This window comes from Anopheles bellator (genome assembly GCF_943735745.2).
Source record: "Anopheles bellator chromosome X unlocalized genomic scaffold, idAnoBellAS_SP24_06.2 X_unloc_1, whole genome shotgun sequence".
Classification (NCBI taxonomy): Eukaryota; Metazoa; Arthropoda; class Insecta; order Diptera; family Culicidae; genus Anopheles; species Anopheles bellator.
The window spans coordinates 308,871-328,099 of NW_026684271.1; the positions used below are offsets into that span (position 1 = coordinate 308,871).

General features: G+C 45.3%; 1 protein-coding gene across 1 annotated transcript in view; it reads left to right on the plus strand.

Annotated features, from left to right (window-relative positions):
* The first annotated feature begins 6,734 nt into the window (after positions 1 to 6,734).
* The window catches only part of LOC131214103 (transcriptional regulator ovo-like), a 29,787-nt gene continuing 17,292 nt past the window's right edge, over positions 6,735 to 19,229 (plus strand). The window contains exons 1-2 of the mRNA XM_058208467.1: positions 6,735 to 6,851; positions 6,891 to 6,981. Coding sequence (XP_058064450.1) covers positions 6,735 to 6,851; positions 6,891 to 6,981 — 208 coding nt within the window. The remainder of the gene's footprint in view (positions 6,852 to 6,890; positions 6,982 to 19,229) is intronic.

A 19,229-nucleotide genomic window follows, 5' to 3' on the forward strand; every position in this document is an offset into this window, starting at 1 on the left:
TAAATTGAACATACGACCTTCCTTAATCTACCAGGTATTCTCAGCTTATGATTCCACTCTACTACAGCTACCACATCAAAGCCGCTCAGGAAAAGAGGTAGAAAAGAGAACGTGATACCGTGGCAAAGATAGAAAAAGAATGACAGTAAGAAAGTTGGAAATGATCAACAAAGAACGGAAGAAAAGACCGCTAGGCGTTATGAAACCAACTTTGTTCACTAGAAAAATTGCGGTAGAATTTTAGATCGGCCCACACACGTCGCAAAACCCTTCTAGGCCACCGTTTCGATGCGAAACACTATTATAAACGCTAGTCATCATCTGGAGTACTAAGGATAGGCCACTGTCCATGGTCATCTCATACTGGGGTGCTACATCAGGCGTAACGTAATGATTTTGACATTAACGATTAATGCCAAACTGCTGCGGCGCTGTCAAAACGTTTACGGCTCGCGCGAGGCGTAAACGCCGAGCATAATTATTTTTTGCATACGCATGCTTACAAACAGAGGATAATTTAAGTTCTTATTTGCCGGTATAGCAACAAAATAAAAAAAAACAACAGAAAATAATATTCAGAAATCAATTTATTTCTCTTCTATTTCTATTTTCTCGGATCAAAAACACGAACGTAAACACGTTTCACATTTCGTTATTATATTTTTGCTGCCACACGAAGCTTAAACGTTTTGACATTACAAATTAATTTTACGCTAGTTTTCACGCTTCGTGTAGCCGCCTAGATACAGTCTTTCTTACTTTCTATCTCTCTCTCTCTCTATCTTTCTTTTTTTCTTCTTTTCCTTTCTCACAACCTGCCTCCTATAGACCGCTCAACCAAACCGCTTTCCAGCCTTGTTTTTTCGTTTTACAACCTGTTGCAGGTGCAAGCCACCAGGATGACGAACGGTGGTGTGAACGAGCGTTGGGGGGTAAGGTGATTGGTAAGTGAGAAAGAATCGGAACGCCTCCGCGCACACACACAAACATTGGCGTACAGAGCGTCAGTTTATAATAATTCTATCATGTTCAACTAACGAATTATTGTTCGTAATGGCCGATTGTTGACTTTTCCGTCAATCTATTTTGGGTGCAAAGAAGTTTGCAGGATCAGGCGGTTTCATACGGCTTCCACATATAACTAATCACCAATGCGTCCTAAGCTACTAAGGATACAGTGCGAGAGGCGAGAAGGGGATGAATCTTTTCCGGAAAAAGCAGGAGATTCTTTTCAGGGCAGGGTAGAACTATAGTAGACAGAGAGTGAGTTCTCTCAAGTTCTTACTGGGGGGGCTACATGAGGCGTGAAAACTAGCGTAAAATTAATTTGTAATGTCAAATCGTTTACGCTTCGTATGGCAGCAAAAATATAAAAACGAAATGTCAAACGTGTTTACGTTCATATTTTTGGTCCGAGAAAATAGAAATAAATTGATTTCTGAATATTTTTTTCTGTTTTTTTCGATTTTGTAGCTATACCAGCAAATAAGAATTTAAATTATCCTGTTTGTAAGCAAAGCGTATGCAAAAGTATTTACGCTCGGGTTTACGCCTCGGCCGACCCGTAAACGTTTTGACAGAGGTGCAGCAGTTTGGCACTAATCTGTAATGTCAAAACCATTACGTTACGCCTCGTGTAGCCCCCCAGTTATGGTTACTTTTAACAAAGCCAAGGGTCGCTTCACCCGCAGGCTGAATTTAAAACTCGCGTGTCAGGCTTCCCAGACTGGGCGCCTACGTGGCTTTGTGTATGCGTTAAACTGAGGAAGGCACGAAGAAATTAAACCATCAACCCATTCTAACACAACCGGAGGAATCGTCTGCTGCTCCCCTACACAAGATTACCGGCTTTCAATCTCGATCGATTTGACCCTTTTCTCATCCTGTACGCCTTCTATTGGGACAAAGGGTACTCTTCCGTATCATCTTTCTACATTTACGGGATCATACAAACCTGGCAGTCAGTCAGCCTGGCAAAGTGAGGCTAAGGATCAAGCGTGATATGTTTTTTTTCTCTTTTAACGTGACATCTGGCTACGAAGGACTACACCAACATAGTGGTTCCGTATGGTGGGCAAACGAGGAACATTACTCTCATTGAACATGATTACTGATCCAGTGCACTACGCCCCAATAAGCCGGGGAATTTTGCGCTACTTCTCGGAGTACTTGTCAAATTATAAACTCTATCGCAAAACCTCGAAAAAAGAACTAATAGGATGACCACTTACAGCGGGACGGTCACCTCGGTAGCCCTAGTTCTGGTTCCACTATCTACTACTGTGACCAAAAACAAACGACAAACAGTTTTCTTTGTTTATAGTGGTGTTGTATGTTATGAATTCCTTCCAAATGGCCAACTGTAAACAAAGAATACCATGGGTGTTAGGCGTCATTTGTGCAATTTTGTGCGTAAAAAACCAGATCTGTGCAGAATTCTTGGTTCTTACTTCACGAGGAAGTTTTTGCAGCATATTTTCGTGTTCATTTCGTAATTATTTCTCCACCAACTCGACCGATATCGGTTCGCAAGCACCGTTTTCGCCCGACTTCTGGCTTATTACTTACTCAAGAAAACGATTTAGGGGTAACTTTTACAGTCAAAGAATGTGTTGAAAGTTATTTCCAAAAAGAACTTTTCAGACGTTTTGAAAAGTGGAAAAAATGTAGACGTATTGCATAGAGTAGCGATCATTTTAATGGTGATTTTGTTACACGACAATGCACCGCCTCACAAGACCGTCGCAGCTAAGACAATTTTGAACAAACAATCAATTTGTGTCATTCACTACACTTCGTATTCGGCTGATCTGTCACCAAGTAACTATTTCCCATTCCCTAAGCGCAAATTAGCCATGAAAGGATCGTTTTATGACGATATTCATGTGATTCAAGCGCCTGTAACCCGGGTACTAGATCTACTGAAATATAAACGCCCTTAATCCATTTAATCTGTCATTTGATTTGCATGAAATTGGATTCGTTTGAAAGAGGCATAACGTATCTTTCAATATATGTTACTAATTAATAGATATGGCTGTATTTTACAACATAAAATCTTTTTTGAAAGATACACTGTGTATAGTGATGGTTTGTGTTTCGCGCCTTCACCTTTTCCCTGATATCCTCAGGATGGGTATCACACGCACACGCGCGTATAAAATTTTACAGTTACAGCATCGTTAAAACGCGCCACAGTGGGCAAAACATCAGCCGCCGGGGCGATCAAAAAGACATGTGGTGCTGTCACTGTTAAGGCCGTGGTGTCTTCATGCTTATTGCTTGTCGAGGAAAAGGGCTTGGAAGACGTATTACGTTGATTAAGAAGATGGTCGGTGGGGTAAGAAGAAGAAGGTGAGAGTCAACTCTTCCATGCCAACAGCTGCGAGCGGTGTCTCTTCACGCAAGGTCGGCAAAAACCCATTGTGTCGTCAGTCAACACTACTAACACCTGCAATTAGAATTCGCATAAGAGCAGGCGAATTCGCCCGTTAGTGTGCGCGAACCGAAAATGTTTTGCGGCCTTCGAGGGAACTATCCCGCTGCGCCCCATCACTAGCTTATTTCTCTTTCTTTATCTTTCTTTCCAGCCGGTTTTCTTATAGCTCGCTGGCGCGGCGCTTCCACCATGACTACCGACCGTGGAGGCACTGCGTGTGAAGACATTCTGGCTCAGCCTAACGAACCTGTTTGGCAACGGTCCCTTGTTAATTGTGTGTGCGCGCAACCGACGATCAGGGACGATCACTAATACAAGCGAACTGGCGGCACTCGTTCAACTCGTTACGTGTTACTGAAGACGGTGGAGAAGGGTTAAGACTACACTACAACCTTGTAAAAGACCGATTCCCACCCGCCGATAGCAGAATTGGTAAATTGCAATCAAAGGCATAAACAACTCAATGTCAACCTCACTCGGCGTGTTGTGCATGCGCCATCATTATGCAAAGCTCGATTTTTTGTATAAAGGTATAGATATAGACAGTCATCTTCAGGCAGTTGTCGTTTAAGTGACGTTTCTGCTATTTTACTGCTCATAAACGAACCTGTGATGTTCAGGTTTGTTACGAGCAGTCTTCGAAGAAGGCAGTAATCGCTGGTCCCTGTCGCTGCTGCTCTCCAGTCGTTGGTGCGACGAAGCGGCACCTCGAAGCCTTGGAAAAACCTGCCGTAGTAGTAGAAAGACCTTTCGTGCACCGCTGAACACACACATACACGCTCGCGCACGCACATACAGTGGCTGGCGCCGGGATCTTTGCTCCAAAACATACCCAGCGTATATTATGGTCCACAGTGGAACGGTCGACGAATGCATCTTCGAACGATCTTTGGGTGCATTCATTGACAGAACAGTCCGCATATGATTGTGCTTGGAATGTGCGCTGTGTTTGTTTCCGACACACGAAAACGTACAAGACCATCGGCGGCAAACTATGGTACAATATGCTTTGACGTCCAGCACTTTCAGTGTACATGGGCTGCTGCGATGCATCTCTGATGCATCGGCATCAGACATGGATCCCGCTTCGTTCAATTCGTCATCAATGTTTTTCGTGTGAGGTGACAGTGGTGGCGCTCCACCTACAGGATCGCCTCACAGTTCTCGAACCGGTCGTTCGTTGTGCATCAGATTTTTCGATGGTTTCATATGGTCACCTTATGAAGTGCTCAGCCCGTTCAAAGTAAGTGCACCCTTCTATAGAAGAGAAAGAAGCGACAGAAAGACAGTATGTGTGCGTGTGTGTCAAAGAGAGAGAGAGAGAGAGAGAGAGAGAGAGAGAGAGAGAGCGAGAGAGAGAGCGAAATAGAGAGATTATGGAAAAATGTGGTTGCTGGAGTATCTGAGACGGCTCCGCTTGATGTAGAACGTGTCACAGGTCGAAACGAGATGGCAGATAGAAGGTTGGCACTCACCAGCCACACAGGTACGCTAGGTACGAAAGCAGCAGCCTTCGGGCACCTGGGCACACAAGCCACTAAAGCGAGCTACCGGCACGCTTAGCACGTAAGGGGTGAGCCGTCGCCGATCATTCGATCATGCGTTGCTCACGCGCTCATGGAGCACTCGCGAGTTTTAGCCGGAGCGCGTTCTATACACCTTGCACTCGGTGCAAGACCCCGGCGGTGTGCGGGAGCAACAGAGAGCGAAGAACAATAGAGTGCGATAGTCCCGGCCGTGGGTTAGCACAGGTAGGCAGGTAGGTAGGAAGCGTGCACACCGCAACCGATCGTCATGATCGTCCGAGTTGGCTCTAGCAACGGGTTTCAGTCAGAGGTAGAACGTCGGAAAGAACGAACGTACAGTAAACAGAGACCGGTGGAGAAGTGCGTAGGGCGTGCCTTGATCGAATTCCTGTCTCTCCTGTTTTTGCTGCCCAGCAACCGTACGCACATACCGGCAGTGTAAGAGAGGTTGGTGGCCACTTCCCACTGTGCTTCAAGTGCAGTGGCTTCCGATACACAGAAGCCACGTGGAACCGGATAGTCAGATTCTAGCAAGCGGTGCCAGAAAGAAGGCAGCGAGAGATGATGGTTCAGTGAAAGGCGTTATAAGGGTGAAGTAGCTTAAACAATCGAGTGAAGCAACGGGATGAGGACATTACAATCGGAACCGTTATTTGCAGTGCTCATGGGGATGGAATCCATCCTGCTTTAGTCCTGTTAAAAGGGTGATCCCTCCGATACCTCCCCTCCACCCACCTACATTTCTACATTACGCCGCGATTAAGCCTCTTGTAGAACGCGCTCCTGTGCATGGCGGATCACCACGCAGCCATCCAGGCGTTCCAGGCATCATCCAGGCTGTGCCCGATCAACCTCGATCAACCCTGCGCCGACCTAATCCAGTGCGTGCTCTCGATATGTGAAGTGTTCCGTTGGGGCTAGGCTAGGCGACGTTGAGTTACATGTTGTGTTGAGCTTATATATTGTGGTGCATTTCGTTCTGTTCAAGGATAACCAACCAACGAGCAGTACTACACTATTATTGTTTTCACCACCATTACTACTACTACTATACTGCTGTGTCTAGTATGATGTAGTAGTATGGGTGCCTTTTTCCGGGAAGTACACAATCAACAACAAAACTGCTGCAAAAAAGAAAACCCAAGCACAAAGTCCGGAACTCTAGGAAATGTCCTTGGCAGATCACAGCTGGACTCAAGAAGGTGTTTACATAGCCGTGTCCCTGCAACTATCAACCCCTAGTAGGAGTGTGTGGTCCAGAAGTTTAACTGATTCGTTCGTTCGTTCGTTCTTTCTTTTCTCTTTGTACCCTTTCCACCGTAGCCCGCTTTTCCCGGTAATGTCGAAAGGTCCGCTAAAGTTGCGGGCACAGTGTAGTGGCATATAGATGTTCCCGGTGTATGTCCGGGGAATGACGCGGTGTGAATGGGTGCACGGGGCAGAATAGTGTCCCAGCTTTGGTGCTGTGCGAGCGTGTGTGTCATGCATGAGTGTGCAGCGGTCTCGAAACATCGTCATGACTGGAAGAAGTGTAATATTTTCTAAAGAAGCATTTGTGCGCCACCTTCACCAGTGCCACCGATGCAGTAGCAGATGAAACAGCACCAAAATCGAGTGTGAATAAACACGGCGGACACAAAAGCACAAGAGAACCACGTGGTTCGCGAAAGAGTGGTCAACGGAGATTACTACCACTACTGCTACTATTACTACCGCTAATAGAACCACGAACATTAAAAGACGAAGAGGACGGTAAACGAGACTGCAGAATGCCGAAGATATTCCTTATCAAGAATCGGTTGCATCAGCAACAGCTGCGGCTGCTTGAAGCGCAGAAGAACAGCCACGACAGCTCCGACAACAACGGCGGCAACGGAGTTGTCGGCGTTGAAGCCAGCGTTGATGTCGTCAGCGGAAGCAACGAGGGAAAGGCCGGGGCCGTCGATAACGTGATCGGCAGCAGCAACGAACCACTCTCGCTGGTATCTCGTAAACGCGAGCACAAATACGCTACAGGTGAGTAGTAGCAACTCCAATACTTGCTTACGGCTTGACCACATTTACCTCGCATGTATGGCAATGAGGACAGACGTTTTTGATCGTCTGCCAATAAACAGTTATCGTTCTTATCCTTATACTTCCGAACCCCTAAACCCAACCGATCCCAATCCAAGAGTTTGCTGCCCTGCTGGATTTTAATCTTGCTTGGGGCTGATGTAGATTTTGTTGTTTTGCCAATCCCCGCCTTACACGCACCCCACCCTCTGCAACTGTTGTTCGTTTTAGCATTTTTGGCCGCAGCGTAGGACCGCTTGGTGTTGTGTAGTATGTCTGTTGGTAACTACACAACACTTGGCGATCTACATAAAATATGGGCGATACCTAGTCGGCGCTGCCCTGCTGAAACTACATAAAAAACGCAAACAACTGCCAGCGCCATCACCAATGTAGTAGATGGCGCTGAATACCAGTATCAACTCAGTAGACAAACAATGAAGCTCCACAAATAGACAGTGCGCACCGAGTGAGGTTGTTGTCGTTACTTATGTTGCTTACAGTTTGGATGTGTTTTTAACGAACAGTACATCCCCGAGCAGGTATCTCCGGGACTTTATGTAGGTAAAAAGCGGCAGTGCTAATAGACAAACTGAGTATTCTCGGTGTGAGTTATGCTTCCGTTGGCTCTTTGGATCACTAATGATCTTAGCGAGAAAGAGAGAAGGACAAACAAATTTATGAGAGAGAAGTTATTTATTTCTTTTATTATGAGCGAGAGAGAGAGAAAGATAGAGAGAGAGCGAGAGAGAGAGAGAATTACAATGTGAAAGAAAAGCGGTGCACGTGGTTCAGTGTCCTCGACCGTGGTCCAACACACCACCGCATTCTAAATGATTTCACAGTGGCAATACAGCATCTCGCCATCGCCACCACCATTTATTGGTAGAATCATGCAACCTCCGAGCACTGCCCTTCTTTTGTTTTCGTCTTTGTCTCCACTTCTTGGCATCTCGTTGCTGGCCATCTTTTGACTTTGGTTGCGACATACCCCGGACCGCGGGTTTTATCGAAATTCTTCTCCGCTAGGCGCTTCTCGAAAGAGGAAGCAAAACGTGATCGTGATCATGCTCTTATTTGCAAACTACCTCCCCTTTTCGGCCCTCGGTGACTCCGGTAGCTAGCGGATCATTGTGCCACACCTCGCTGTATTGGAGTATATGCAAATGGTGCTACATTCGATCGCCCTGCCGTTGCTTCGATCGTGCAACGATCGATCCACTTCCATAGGAGCAGCAGATAAGGTGATATGGTGCGCACGTCACGTTACCCCGTAACAGTTGGTCCCGGCCGGCAGAATTTGGATCACCGCCCCCCCCCATCAAAGGCATTCCTTGTTACGGGATAGCGACCAAAATCGCAAACATACATAAAAGCGCAAGGAAAATGTGTTTTCTATCTTTTTACGTCCGGGCTGTAGACACTTTTACGCCCGCAGTATCGTAGGAAACGCGAAATTTCAACGTACGCAGCTTGTTTTGTTAACAAAATGGCATGAGTTTATGACATTTCACAACGTGGTTTGTTGTGCGGCTGTTGGCACGGAATGTGCGGATAAAAAACGGCATATGCACACCTCGTAGACTATCCGATTTTCAGTGGGCAACAAAAGTGCTTGAAAAGTGCGGGTAAGGTGGCATGTGACATCCCATTGCGTGTGGCATTCTGCTGATAATGGCGGCATAGTCCACAGATAAATGTCCCGGCACAATATCTATTGCATTGCAAAGCCTACCCCCGTTACGGCTACTGGAGGCTCTACAACAGCAGCCAATGTTGTGTGGCGCAACACCCTGCTTGCGTAAGTATTTTTTTACAGAACAACAACACCAACGGTGCTGTATGCTAAGAATTCTATTTGTTAGTGATTCCTGGCGAGGCGGGCCGTAAGGAGATGAGCATTAGCATGGGAACGAATTGATTACGCGACAGGCGGCAGGCATCGGGCGTCGCGCCCTCCGTCATCAGGGCAGAAGAGCGTGTCATTGAGAACAGAAGTGGTGACACGAGCAACGGCGCTGGTACACGCGCCACATCACCGACACGGCCCCGGTGGGGTTCAAGGGGCTGTTGGGGGGGTTATGCGCGGTGTCCCTGTTGCTGGCGACCTCGTCGAACGACACATTATCAATTGTCCACCTCTTCCCGCCTTCTCCAATTCATATGTGACTGCGCTGTTTCAAGAACTACTACGTAACACGATTACACGTCTCCTTGACCGACCCGGCCCGACCCGGCCCATCCTGGTCCCCTATTCGTGTCGGCCGGTGGCCCATCGGATGGCCACAGGGGTCAATTTTCTGTTTTGTGTGAGAAGGGGGGGATGGGATAAATTGTGATACGAACTTCGCTTTCCACCCCCCCACCGCCGCATCCCCACCCGCCTCCGTTCCTCCTTGTCATCCGCCCTTCCCGAAGGCCCGCAGTCCTCCGGCGGTTGCTCATGCCAGTCTTCCGTTTTTGGCCGACGTCAGCGCGGAAAACCGACGCCCCACAGCAAGTTTTCGTTGCCCAATACTTCACTCGCACATACATTCGCGCTCGCGCAGCGTGTTTGTGCATACGACAATGCCACATCCTGTCTCCGATCGCGGGGGGTGTGGCGCAGTATTGGACTGCTGGATTCGCGGGGCAATTTATACACTTTGCTACGGTCCTTTCGGGTTGGATGTAGTGTCGTTTTACGGTTTTTCTTGATTTGTCAGTCATACATATTTTCAACGACCTCCACCCTACCTCCCGACGCCACCCGTTCCTACTCCACCCTCTGTGGGGACGGGCGTCGTGCTGTGCTCCAATTTCATCGTTAGTTTGTTTTTTACTTTTTTATATCGACGAAATGATGGATATGTGCACACGCGGCCAAATACCCATCATCCAACATACGCGCGTTTTTGCGTTTCTTTGCTGAAATGCGAAAAGTAAAACACACACACAAACCCATCACAATCTTCGTTGTGGAGAAGGTTCATGCGGATTTACGGTGCGTGTGCCAAGTAGTCGGAGTGGTTGTTGTTTGGACACCACGGACCGCGTCCTGTAACCGTGTGGAACAGGAACAGAAGGCGCCCTCGTACCCATCCTTACTGTGCCACGTTACACGCTCAAGGTACGCCGTAACGTACCAACCGTCTAGTCCCCGAAGCGTGATACTCGAGAGGGGTTCGTCGCTCGTCGCTCGACTATGCACAGCAGTCTTTTCACCTTCAAACGTTGAATCTCCCTTCACCTGCTCGGCGAGCCACGGTACACCGCTGTCTGCCCTGTGCCCCGTTACTTTCTTACGGCTGTGGGGGAGGGTAGGTGGGTGGCTATCAATGACGACTCACGCGTCTCTTAGCCTAGACACACTTCCTTCATGAGACAGTCAACAGACATCGCCCTCCCCCCATCCATCCCTTCCACGCTCTTCTCCACGCCGATGCATGGTCGACCACGTGTTTGACATGAGCGGGTGAACCCACCAACGCTGTGACTTCGTCATCTATACACATACACATAAACGTACGCAGACATTGAATTTGCAACGCTCGGGAAACCTTCCGCCAAGGGCAACAAGGAAGCTGCTTTGTGTGACAGACCTACTCCGTAATTATGCAGCACCAGTTAAACTAGCCTCAGCGTGCCCCTCTCTAGTGTGTTGTAGGTCAGGGTTAACGGCACCCGCGAAGCGAGCGCCACGTCAAAACGCTGCCAGTCCTCAATGCCTTTGGGTGGTGCTATGGTAGTAGCAGTTGTGGTTCTACGTAGGATGTTGCCTGCTGAGCAGCGTAGAGGGAGGTGAGTCGGGCCTACCTAAACCACAACGGTGGCCTGTTGGATTTCGAATCCGTTGTGTATGCGGTGGAGTCAGAGTACGGATTCTAGCAGAAGCAGGAAAGCATTCCAAACAGGTGGGAGTTGGAACGAACATACATACCACGCTGTTCAATAATTTTTGAGCTTCGATAACAGGGGGCGCTACTGTTAGCCTGTTTTTTCTGTTATGTTGATACACTCTTCATATGAACGTATGTGAAGTTTCCTTTCCATCTGTCACTTCATTCTTCAAGCCATTTGTATTATATTGCATATTGTATTGACGTGTCATAGTATTTTTTACAATGGAAAAATCAAGTATCGTCCAGTGGTACAATTTTTATTTTCGGCAGAGCATTTTGACAAAAATCCATAAATCGAATTGTTCGAATTGTAGGAGCATTCGCCGTATTCACCAGATTTAGCCCCTGTCGACTTCCATCTGTTTGCAGACCTAAAACAAACATGCATGGAAAGCGTTTTTCATCGAATGATGACGTCATAACAGCTATGGATACGTAGCTTGCAGTCCTTTCAGATTCTCACTTCAGGGATGGAATTTATCAGTTGGATTCTCGTTGGAACAAGTGTATTGATGTGCAGAGCCACCATACTGACTAGTAAAATGTATTTCAATTGTGTTTTTGTTATCGAAGCTCAAAACTTATTGAACGACCCATTACACAAAACTGTTTTGATGTTTTGTTGGCAATCACTATTTCAATAAAACTAAATTGCTTGTCGGATGTGTGACGGACGAACGTTTGGCGTGGGGACCATGAGGTGGATATTGGGGAACGTTTCGATGGCTCCTTGCGTTACGGCAAGGCTTCGGAGTTGCTACCAGTATTCGTTCGCCAAATGATTAACAAAGCTAACACGCTGCTTACATTCTCACGCATACATGCCACACCATCTCTAGCTACATACTACTTCCCATAACGGAAATAATATGTAACAGTCTCTGTCTTTCTTGCGCGCCTATTCTGATGCACGGCGCAAGACGTGCGCGCGAGACCGAGGTCGGCGTGCTCTGTGCCGCTGCAAATAACTTGAATTACTCACACAAACCGCCGCAGCCCACGCTTTGGAGCAGCAAGGTCAATATCTTCTCGAAGGTCTAACCTTGATAAAACCTGATTTACCTCTTCGAGTCGCCTGACGCACCTCCTCGAATCGCAACGTGTATGTGATCATCGATGTGCGCAGCGTGTGCGGTGGTGGTGGTAAGCGGAGAAACAACCTTTACTGAACGACTACTAATCCACTCGAGTGAGCTCATGTTTTATGCAGCTCCATGTCGAGGTACGATGTGGCTGGCCACATTCGCACAGAATCCCTCCCGTATTCTGATGTGGCACGATTAGAAAGCTGCGGTGGGCGATGGCGTTTTGCAGTGAATGCCGTAAAAAAACTACCGCACAACAACACACACACACAGACGAGTGACATTCGGTGAAATTTATAAAGTGTACTCGATGGAGCTGCCTTGGAGATGGACTTGTAAATCATAAGGGGAAAAATCAATCATTCATCATTTATATAAAATGGTTTAATAACGTCCTGTAGGCAAATTTCGTTTTTCGCAACTAAAGTAGATATTCGTTGCATCCGACAGTTGGTATTTGACCATTGGTAGTCGAACAGAGATAAACATTGTCTTTGTTTTAGGCCAATACCGCTCGGCTGTTGTAATTGTCGGATAAGAAGAATTATCACTTATCACGGCAGAGGGCCAAAAGAAAAAGAACTGTTTAATGCATATTTTCCCTAGTTGAATGTGAAATCTATCGATATTGTCCAGTGGCTTCCAGTGCTGGACAATATCATCTGTTTTCAGGTTTTTTCTGGTGTTTTTGTCTTGTACTGTTTTCTTCACGTTATCCAATACAACTGTATGGTGCCAGTTGCCAGTTACGCATTCAGACCAAAAATTTCCGGTTGGTACACTGCACATCACTAACATAACACTAGCACTATCTAATTCAATTTCTTTGTTAATTTTTGGCATTTCACTTGGTACGACTGCAAAAGCCCGTAGAACTTTTACGTTTGCTGGTAAGATTTGGTAAGACCCCTTCGATTGGTTGAGTTAGAACGTCTAAACGTTAGACTAAACTAAACGTTAGAAAGACTAAACGTTAGAAAGGTTGTTCCGATGACGGTGCCGTCAAAATGTGTTAAGGACAGTGCATCATGAATGATTGAATCGTTTCCTCGCTATCGAGGAGACTGCGTTGTAGGGACCCAACAACAGACTACCAACTTGCGGCTAATTTGGCGGTAAAGTTCAACAAAACTTTCGTTATTTAGCACAACGCTGTACAAACTCTCGGTGAAACGCGCCACATTTAGTAACACGCATCATCGCTTATTCCTACCGTTATAAATGAAACAACTAAGGGAAATACAAATGAAAAGTAAATCATTCTAATATAAGAATCGCGGCTGTATAAACATTATAAACGGCTATTCGTCCACGCTCGCGGCCTTTTTCTTTTGTGTTCCGCGGCGAAGTATGCTTGGTTTGGTTGCACAACAGAGCTTTCCGCTTCAGAAACACGCCAAATCATCACAGAAAGGTTTCTCGCTTGGCTGCTCGTTGCTGTTCTTGGCTTGAATTATGTCGAACGGGACTGTGGCGATGGCAGGCGCGCATTTATGGACGTTAGGTGGTGGAATTCGGCTTCGTAAATTGCCGTGAATTGAAAAAGAGATAAATATAAAGAGAGAGCGACCAATCGAAAGAGGGAAAAAGAGAAAAAGTAGCGTAAGAAGAGTAGAGAGAATGAAGGAGAAAAAGACGAAGCAGAGGCGAATAAAAAAGGCGAAAGAGAGTCAGAGAGCGAGAGCAAGTGAAAGAGAGCGATTGGCACAAACGAGAAAGGAGAGGGATAAAGAATAAAAGACATCACGTACCTTGTTTTTTCACCGTCGTTTCTGGCGCCGTTGCGGATAGAGTCTTCTTTTCTCCAATCGAGGCGTGTTATGTATAAATAACATACCGTCGTGCTTCGCAGCCACACTACCATGCAGCCGCCCGTAACAAGCAGACCGAAGCCAACACGAAGAAGCAGTAGGTAGAGAAAATTTCAATCAATTGAAAAGAGAGATAGAGACAAACTACTCAGGTAAAGGTGTTGAGCAAGTATAGAAATAACCGAGCGTAGCGAAAAAAGAACAACAAATACTTTAATATATACGAAAGAATTCACACTAACGATTGCTTAATTAAAACAATCTCAATTTAAGACAACCACAGCGCATTGACAACCTCATAACGGTGTGTTATACAAGCGTTGTCATTCCACGCCTCATCTCCTTTTTATGTAGAGTCGATCGACGCCATCCACTGAGAGCAGTCAAGAAGTCAATTATTCCGTAGTGGAGCAAATGTCACATGTATCTGACGAAATAATTTTATTAGGTCAAATTAAGATAAAATGTAAATTTAATAAATAAATAAATGTAAATATAATAAATAAAAATAATAATAATCAGTCCGTGCCTTCGAGATCAATATCAAATGTGACCCGTACGTACAGTATTGCACAACATATTTGCAATTTATCATGAACATTCGTGTTCATATTAATGTCACCATTTGGTTGAGTTAGATTCAAGTGAATTTTTTTTTTTTGCGCTGAATCAGGTTTTTTAACATACAAAAACTTATTGTTTCCTTGGTTGGCAACTTTTCATATAAGACTTTTTCGTTGCTGGGCCAAAATCGTCGATTTTTGTGTACTCCAAAACTAATTGACCACGAAGAGGTAATTTTAGTTTAAAAAACAGGAAAAAGTCACAGGGGGCAAATCTGGGGAATACGCTATCGGTAGGCATCATTTGTGAGCTAAACTTCGCGCAGCGCTTTGTTTCGACCAAAAGTTGGCGCAGAAAGCACGATGTCTGCGAGCAGGGGCGCGACAACCAATTTTAAGTTTCCCACAAGTCTGGGCGTTTGCGACGGGTTGCTTCGTGACGGAAGGCTGGGTCGGTCGATATCTCCAGATTATTACATTGCCTCCATCTTCTTCTTCTTTGGCGCTACAACCGCTGTACGGTCTTGGCCTGCACCAGATACATTGTTAAATATCCCTGATGCTATCCATAACTGTTCGTTTTTACGGGCGATGTTGTTAGCCCCGCGCCAACCACGCCGTTATCGGGAATTGAAACCATGGCCGGTTGAGTCGCAACCGGTCGCGGGATTTGAACCCAGGCCAGCTGCGTTGACAGCTACGAGCGATACCGACTGCTCTATCAGCGGGAGCAATTAACCTCCATCTAATGCCTCCCTCTGAATTCTGATTTTGAAGAAAACAAAACAATCTTCTAAAACCCGTCCATCTCCAGTGCAGAGAACACCTGCCTCATGTTCATTATACAGTGGTGGACTTGATGTTGGCCAAATTACGTGTTGCAGAACTATCGTTACATCGCGTAATAAAATGATAGGGTCTTCATGAAGCCCATGTTCTGAAAAGTGCTGCTGTCGGTGGGCATTGTCACAAGATCCAACAAATGCCAGATAGCAGCGTGCGGGTTACTTTTGCCCACGCTTCACACAACATACCACCAACGTCAAGGACGCCGTTGATCTCGTCCTCTTTGGTGTGGAGGACATTACAGCTGGTACGCAGTTTTTCTTGCTAAAACACCGAGAAAAGAATTCTGCCAAAAACGCACGTAGTTCCACCAAATTTTCGGGCACGGATCCGAAGATGCACCACACACCGATACTACAACTGGAATTCGCCGTGTTTGCCTATTTGCGGCCGAAAATTACCCAAACCAGTTGAAAAGTAGCAAAATTTTGCTAGTTAAAATATTATTCACGGACGATGGCACGGACGATGCTGATGCACGGACGATGCTTTAGTACTAGGTTGTGTATTAAGTTTTGCAACACCAGAGGGTGCTGCTACGAGCCTATTTTATTTTTGTTATATTAGTACACTCTTCAAATGAACGTATGTTAAGTTTCATTTCAATCGGTCACTTAATTTTTTTTTAAAGGCCTGAAGTTTTGGGTTCCTACAAGCTATTTGCAAAATGGGTGCCGCATTCGCTAAAGACGCATTCGACTGCATCTTTCTTGATAACATTTAAGGCGTTTTCGATAGGATAAAGTGGATTTTGTGCGTCGATTCATACAGTACGGGTTCAGTTCATACGGATGAGACTTGGGTTTGTTGCTACGATCCTGAGTCAAAATAAGTGGCTAAAGAGTGGTGTGAACCCGGTTCTTCAGCTCCGAAACGAGTTCGTGTCCAGAAATCGCCCAAAAAGATGTAAGCATCAGTTTTTGTGATTTTAATGGAATTTTGTTGCCGCTTTAATTGCAAACTGATAAAACAATAAATTTAGATTCTTGTTATAACATTTTAAAACGACTAAAAGTAAAAATTCGTGAAAAAAGACCCAGTTTGAATAAAGAAACACGTCCTCTTTGATCAAAGCAATGCACCCGGCCTCGAGAGCATTTTGAAAATTATAAAAATCCTTGAATTAGAGGTCGAATTGTTAGAATATCCACCGTATTCATCAGATTTGGTCCCTGACGACTTCCATCTGTTTCCAAACTCAAAAATCATGCGCGAAAAGAGTTTTCCATCAAATGATGACGTCATAACAGCTGCTAAAAGGTCCTGTGGCACGTCGATACTAAATGGCCTGTAAAAAAAAATTAAGTGACCGATTGAAATGAAACTTCACATACGTTCATTTGAAGAGTGTACCAATATAACAAAAAAAAGGCTCGTAGCAGCGCCCTCTGGTATCAACCCGCATAACTTAATACAAAACCTAGTATTTTTGTAAACAAACGAAGCCGCACAGAACGGCTCCTATGAAGAAAACGGCCCAGTACACAAACACGCACCATAAGGGTAAATATTGAACCCAAGTTTTGTACGCTTGTTCTTTTCCGCTTTTCTTCGCTTCATCTGCGTGTGTTCACTTTTGCGTATATGTTTTCTTCTACTTTATATTATGCATCCAGATCCGTCCACGCGGGTCCGGGCCTCCAACTCCCACTAGTGTTAACTCCCATCTAAAAGCGAACCTCGACGGCAATTGGGGGGTACGATGGCGGTAATAATCAACTGCGTCGTGTCTGGGGTTTCTGCGTTTACGCTCCCACACTACCCTAACTGGGGGGCTACATGATAATGTAATGTTTTTGATATTACAGATTAATGCCAAACTGCTGCGCCTCTGTCAAAACGTTTACGGGTCGGCCGAAGCGTTAAACCGGGCGTAAATGCTTTTTGCATACGCTTTGCTTACAGAGGATAACTTACGTTGTGACAATAAAGTATCCGGAAATTTGTGATTTAAAAAAATGCTTTATTCGATTTTCGATTATTTTGTGGCGTTAGATTACTACACATATCAGTGACTTATGGTGAAAAGTTCGGCCATTTTAAATTATCACTTAATCTTTGACAGCTGTTTTACTGTGCTCGTCTCTTGGCCCATCGGCGGTTTTTTTCTCTTCTTAATAATGGATGGCAAGGAATCTATATCAAATTTTGTGTAGAAAACGAAATTAGGATCGCGGACGCATTCAAAATGTTGACTGTGGCTAATGGTGAAGCTATTAAGACCAAAAACAGTGCTTATCGGTGGTTCAAAAATTTCTCAGAGGGCCGAGAAAGCCGAGGGCTTGGAGACATCAAAAAGCAAAGTTTGGTCGAATGTGAACAGTTTCGCTTACAGTTTTCTTCAATTTCAGGGTCGTGGTGCCACATGAGTTGTTGCCGATAGATAGAACGGTCAATAACGAATATTACTTGCAAGTTATGCGCAATTTGCGCGAAGCAATCCGCCACAAACGCGAAATCCAAAAATGAAACCCAAATGTCGTGAACTTTTTTGAACAGACCACGTGCATACGAAGTTCAAGATCGTTGCTTGTGTGCGAATTTTTGGCCAAAAACTACAAACTAATGATGCCAAAGCCACCGTATTGACCAAATCTGGCCCCCTATGGCTTTTTCTTGTTTCCAAAACTCAAATTACCGCTTTGTGGTCAATTAATTTAGGAGAAGGCAAAAATCGCCGATGAGACAGAACTCTTTCACGCAAAAAAGCTGTAAAAAATTAACTGAGCTTTAAAAATGGCCGAAATTTTCAACATAAATGAGTGACATATGTAGCAACATTTCGCAACAAAAAAATCGAAAATCAAATGAAGAATTTTTTTAAATTACAAATTCCCGGTACTTATTTGACAAAACGTAATTTCTTATTGCTATACCAGCAACAAAATCGAAAAGAATAGAATTATTCAGAAATTAATTTATTTCTCTTCTATTTCTATTTTCTCGGAACAAAAGCACGAACGTAATAACGTTAAACATTTCGTTTTTATATCTTTGCTGCCACATGAAGCGTAAACGATTTGACATTACAAATTAATTTTACGCTAGTTTTCACGCCTCATGTAGCCCCCCAGTAAGGGTAGTTAAAGATCCCGAGTTTGTTCACCTTTGCGTAGCTGCTTCTTATTTACTACATTGCTTTACTCTTCATCACTAACCTCCTGCTCCATAAAACGGATGCTCCCTCCCTACTCTCAGCACTACCACTCTATCCGCCCTATTATGAAACTCGAACTCGAAACTCGAACGTTCATTTGAGTTCGTTTTGCTGTAGCTTTCTCTTTCTTCCTTCTCTCTTGTTGTATTCTGCTTTCTCTCTTACTGTGTTAACTCGAACGATCGAGTACTCGATTCGAGTTACATAATAGGGGGGGATTTTTCCCATCTCGTTGCCTCCGTGACAGACCTCCGTTCCTCATTCCTCCCCGCCTGACGTGCTTCGGATCTAATGACCCATTCATGCGGGCGATCGGGTCCTTCAATGCCGCAAGCTCACTGTTCGACTTCCACCTCCTAGTCTCCACCTTACGCTTCCGCGTACGCGCCTCTGTCTCCCCTACCATTTAAGGCCTTAGTACGTAAGCTTCAATTTGTAAAGTCAGCGGCGATCAATTGTTAGTATATTTGAATTATGAGTTATGAGTTATATCGCCAACCAACATCCAGTCCACGCCCGAGACCGGTCGAACATGCCGAAATTTTAGCCAGTGGTAGAAGTAAATCCCATTGTATACCGAACCTCAAGGGCTACCAGTAAAAACCATTACAGCGAGTGAGTAGAGCAGTTAACCGGCCAAACTTGAAACCATCCCTTCCATGCGATTGCAGCGCCCCGCTGCGTACGTGAGTGGAACGATGTGATGTTATATCACACACACACACAACAACAACAGCAAACAATCGATGTTTCGTCGATGTTTTCCTCGTCATTTGATCATATGTGCGCGAAAGGGCAAACTACAAAATCGGGTCGCGAGGTTCGACGCCCAGTGAGCAAAATTGAGTGCCCGAGCTACCCGAACC